Source organism: Venturia canescens, chromosome 10 (genome assembly GCF_019457755.1).
Source record: "Venturia canescens isolate UGA chromosome 10, ASM1945775v1, whole genome shotgun sequence".
Taxonomy (NCBI): domain Eukaryota; kingdom Metazoa; phylum Arthropoda; class Insecta; order Hymenoptera; family Ichneumonidae; genus Venturia; species Venturia canescens.
Window position 1 is genome coordinate 11,126,584 of NC_057430.1, and position 5,131 is coordinate 11,131,714.

The 5,131-nt window shown below is 34.2% G+C and overlaps 1 protein-coding gene and 1 long non-coding RNA gene across 3 annotated transcripts; one reads left to right on the forward strand and one right to left on the reverse strand.

Moving 5' to 3' along the window:
• Positions 1-136: 136 nt before the first annotated feature.
• pasi2 (Protein) lies at positions 137-3,332 on the reverse strand. 2 transcript variants are annotated; one of them, XM_043430503.1, is made up of 5 exons: positions 3,154-3,332; positions 2,769-2,979; positions 1,837-1,966; positions 1,067-1,398; positions 137-912 (listed from the first exon to the last, which is right to left on the reverse strand). In XM_043430503.1, the coding sequence occupies exons 2-5, from the start codon at positions 2,964-2,966 to the stop codon at positions 811-813; spliced, it is 762 nt and encodes a 253-aa protein (XP_043286438.1). In that variant the 5' UTR covers positions 2,967-2,979; positions 3,154-3,332; the 3' UTR covers positions 137-810. The 2 variants fall into 2 exon arrangements, with proteins under 2 accessions (XP_043286438.1, XP_043286439.1); XM_043430504.1 differs by having other exon boundaries at positions 3,242-3,317.
• Positions 3,333-3,465: 133 nt separating this feature from the next.
• Positions 3,466-4,237, forward strand: LOC122416990 (uncharacterized). Its single transcript, XR_006262202.1, has 2 exons — positions 3,466-3,739; positions 3,808-4,237. It is a non-coding gene; the product is annotated as an uncharacterized lncRNA (long non-coding RNA).
• The last annotated feature ends 894 nt before the right edge of the window (positions 4,238-5,131 follow it).

Here is a 5,131-nt window from a genome sequence, read left to right on the forward strand (position 1 = left end):
AATTTAAAAGATATTTTTTCACACCCAGATAACTTGTTGGCACCGTGGAATTGATATTTTATCAAATTTTTCGAATATTTGAAAAAAAAGCTATATAAAAAGTCGAATATTTATGAGCAACCCCTCAGTAAACGACTCTTATGTAAAATTTGATTTATTGAACAATATTTGTAATACATAAAAATACATTTTAAAAATATCGGTGTGTTCCCCGATTAACTGCGGTTAAAACGCTACGCGTTGTGATTGCATCGATGGTGCGATTGGAAATTTGATTAATAGACACATTCGATTACGAATTCATCAGCGATTGGAATATAAATTCCAAAAATATAGATTAAAACTACGTGGTACTTGGTACAATATAAAAATTGGACGGATGAGAACGTAAGGCAAAGTCTGTCAAACTTGTCAACATTTGTAAATCCTCGTTAAAAAATACGACTTAAAAGTTTAAAATACTCTACAATCGTACTCTGGTGCGTAATTAATAAGAAAATTTCAATATACAATATTTTCTTATTGCATAATGCGTAAATTTTCTTTCGATCAGGAAGATCGATGGAAAGTTTTGTTTCCATTTTGGACGGAATTGTCACCTAAAAACAGTGAATACGAAACTCATCGTAAATTATGTACATGCGATTCAGCGGATGAGTTTTTTTTGCCAGGCCGTCTTGGAGACGCAAAAGGCACAGTGCATTTTCTCTTTTTCTTTATGAAGCTTCTCAAGAGTTTGCGTGGCAGTGGAGCGAGACACTGTTGAAATATTTGTGGATAAATAATCACGTTTGTCCGCTGCTCTCGGTCTTAATTCACAGGCATTGTTGACACTGTGCTGTGGGGGGTTGTCGGTCGCGAACCAGCGATTGAGTGAGTCGTCGATGCATTCAGAGACTGCATCGTTCCAATCTGCATTCGAAATAATGGTTTATGATAAGATAAGCAAAAAAATGGAGACAAAAATGTTGAGAGTCGATAAAAGTTATAAAAATAGCTATTTCTGTTGTTTTTTATGAATTTTTTGTTTTATCAAATTTTTTTTATCGAAAATATGGATAATTACCCTCAGATGTGCCAAATCCTCGAGCCGCGTCAAATCGGAGAGCTCGATGTACAAAGAATAAACGACGAGCCAACCGTAAACGGAAAAGCATATGAATGCAATCCATAACAAACACGTCATGACGTTGTAAAAAAATATCATGTCGTTTACGATGCTGAAGAATATGAATGCGAAGAATCGGAAAATAGTGAAGATCGCAAAAGAGTACAACCATGGCACCATTTTCTTCTCGTACTCCTTGCGCAATGCTCTTATTAGCATTACCGATGTCATCAATACTGCTAATCCGCCCAACATTGAGAATAGAGCGAAAAATACCAGGGCGTTGCGGACTGATAAACCAAAAGAACAACAATTTATAATTATTTTGTATCCGTAACAAATAACTTTCAATCTTTCAAATGCTTCCACTAAGAATCATGCCAGAATTTAGTAGCAATAATCTTGGAGCTGGGATCAAAATTTTGATTCCTTCCCATCTCTGTACTAGCCAGAAAATAAGATTCAATTGGATTCAAAAGTTTTTAGTGCCGGCTCTCCGGCGAAAACCAGGTGCGATACATAGAGCTTTCGATTTATAATTTTTCTGCAAACTTTTAAGCTCTCAAATTCCTTCAGGTTTATTTTTTCTTGTTAAGCACTTCAAAATTTGTGTATAAAGCTATCAGTCAAAGTTACAATGTTTAGGCACTAATAAAAAGCTGCATGAAATTGCGATCACTTCTGCTATGCCTAATTTTATTTGAGAATCGAGAAAGATTTTTACTTACCATTAGGATTGCCCACGTAAACGAATTCGTATGATATGATATAATATCCATAATGTTCAGACCCAGGGGCTGCTAGTGAAAGGCAGTAAATATCGAAAACTGCTGTACATATGGTAAATAGCGCTAAGCACTGAAAATGAGAACCATACTCAAATTATTGAAAATTTTATGCATTAATATGTGAATAATTGGATTGTTTATTTTCTAAAGGTAAATACTCCAAATTCAATCATGTCTCTAGATTAACACATTCGAGATAGAAACTGATATTTTTCTCAATCAGCAATGTTCCCACGGACCACAAACAAGCATAAATATGAACAGAACTCTTTTCACCCACCCAAAAGAAAACTGTCAAAATCATCTTTTTCCAAGTTCACTAACACGATCAGTACAATAATGTCAACAAATTCTACATCTCTGCAATTCAATGGGATTGATCTGTTTTTTTTTTTTTTTGAAGATTCCTGAATACATTCACAGAGTCGTAATGTCAAAATTTATCAACGAAGATGCAAAAACACAATTGGTGAAGGAAAAAATTTAAACACTTCCATCAACTTGAGAAATGAAAACAAAATATTTTGCACGTTGTTCCTATATTTTACTGTTATTCTAGACTGGGACGATTTGGCACAGTTTCTAACAGCTCTCGACCACAAACAAACCGGATAAAAATTTAGTAATAATATTGTCATCTTTATCAGCCAAGTTTTCTAGTCTTTCTTAGCCCACTGAGGTATGCGTTTTTTTTTTGGGGAAACTCACAAGAACATGAAATTTAGTGAAATGAAGACAAAACAAGATGATTCAACGGATTGAGCTCAATAAATACCAAAAAGTAATGCTATGACCATTGCAACAAGAAATAAAAACACTATAGCAATAATATCTTGTGATGAATTATAAATATGATAATAAAAACTTCTCACCAGTGAAAAAACACCTGTTACAACAGCCCCTCTTTGTATATCAAGTACAAAAGCATTGGATAGCAAGGGTTTTTGGTACCATGGAATTTTGACGCTTTTTACTGATCTTGAAGATCTGAGATTGGCGCTGCTACGAGTTGTAACGTGCGAGTAAATCGAAGGTGTGCCCATGCTGGGCGATTTCTTTCCGTAATTCATTATTCTCGTATATCTAGCACAAAAAATGAGAAAAAAGTTGACTAAAAAAAAGCGCAGGTAAAATTGGCACGCCCTCCAAAAAATGGAGTAATTAAAAATCACATAAAACACAGGTACGTTGTCATTCCTTCATGTCACAGATCCGATAAACAACGATATTTCTTAAAAAAAAAAAGTGAAAACTTACGAGAAAAACAAAAGTCATACGCTTAAATTAAAAGACTTGTTGCATCAGAGATCGTTAAGGCACAATCAAATGGCCCAAAGGGACACACCTAATTTCTTTCGTTGTTAAAATTTACGTGAGGCACGAACTTATTCACAATAGTAAACTATCGTCGCGCGTTAGTCACACACTGATGTGGTACTTGGTACGTGCAACGCCCCTGTAAGTTGACGATAACACAGATTACTATAATATCGTTTGTTAGCAAATATACATTACCTACTGCTTTCGCTCTGCGTCTCGGATCTTTGACCAGTCGGTATACCAGTGTTTACTGTTTCCCGCAAAGTTTCCCGGCTCCGAGCAAAAAATTCCAATATGGCCGCAGGTCTCAGTGTTTTCGGTTTTTATTTTACACTCCGAATAACGATACAGTAACTCTAACCTCCTTCGTTGTTACCACATTCGAAGATCGTATCCGCAAAAATCAACGAATTTCTGATTACGTTTGGGTATTATTTAGAAAACTCAGCAATTATCAATCATGGCGGACAATAGAAAAATTAAACTCGTCGACAGGCTTCATCGAGGATTCGTCAATTGTTGCGTGGGTGTCACACTTATATCCACTGCCGTGCTCACCCTCAAAGCTTACGAATATTTTGTTTACATCAGGCCTCAACGTAAAGCGTTCGAGGCAAGAATCGAACAAGAATTGCTGATGGAAGGCAGTAGCTTCAAATCCTCCCTCGACGAAGAGTTGAAAGCGTGAAATATTTCGTTTCTCTTCGTCCTCGAAGATGCTTCAAAGAAAGCAAAATTATGTGGTTTTAGAAGATAAAAGGAGATTCGTTTTGTAAAAAAACCTCAAAAATAGTCTTATGCTTGTACATAACTATTATGCTCTTTATCGAATAATAGTCATTCGACGCAGGTTTACATTTATAAAAATTCAACACTTTTTAAGTTAAGCCCGTTACTCTCTAGCTCTGGATACTAATCATTTCTTTATTCAATACCCCTCTATGACTGTAATTTATCTATTAATTACTTCTTCGTTGTGAGTCCAGATTTTGAGAGTTATTAAAATAATTAAATTACAAAATTATTGCTTCTTGTTCTCCATCCCTTTTCCCATTAAAGTTTGTATTTCAATGTTTTACCAAGTTTCCTTGATAAGAAATGAAAAAATTGTGGTACACAGTAGCAGAATGAGGAAATAGAACTTATTGAATGACCTCGATCGAACAATTGCATAACTCGTTGAATTCTAAGATGCTGGAAAATAAATGAGATATTTTTTCATGTCGTTTACCATATAGTTTGTACCTAAAATTTCTTTCCACATTTTATCAAAATACTCAAGAATATTAGTAATTTTTTTGAGAACAATTCAAAATTTGTACCGATGAAATATGTTGTCAAATTTTTCTATTTTCACTCTAGAAACTCCAATAAATATGAAAGTACATAAAAGAAATTGGTCATGCATTTAGTTTCGAAAAAACTTGAAATCGAATAGATTGTTTAGCTGAAATAAAATCTGGCAGAGCTATCAAAAACTATTCTTCATTTCTTAAAAAAAAAAGCCGAAAGTGAGAATGTTAATTCTTGACTTTGTGACAAAGTGGTTGATTTCTTGACAAAGACTTGAGAGTTATCTCAAGGTTTGTTTTAGGTATAAGTAAAGATATAATAAAGGATATGGAAAAAAGTTTTCTGAATAGAATGAATTATCTTGTCTGTTCACCGCTAGAACAAGTTTTGAAAACAATTATAATTTGAAAAGGCATTCGATTCGTATATTTCATGGAACTTCCGAAATGATCAGTTCACTTGGCTGTCGTAAAAGCAAGTCATTCTGCAGGCATAAAGCAGTATATGATGATCCACTTTGAAATGGTTTTTTCAACAAGGTAAAATTACACCCCAAAATTTGATTAAATCTTCAAAGATAGATTCTACAGGATATGGGAAATGAAGAAAAATTAAACAAAAA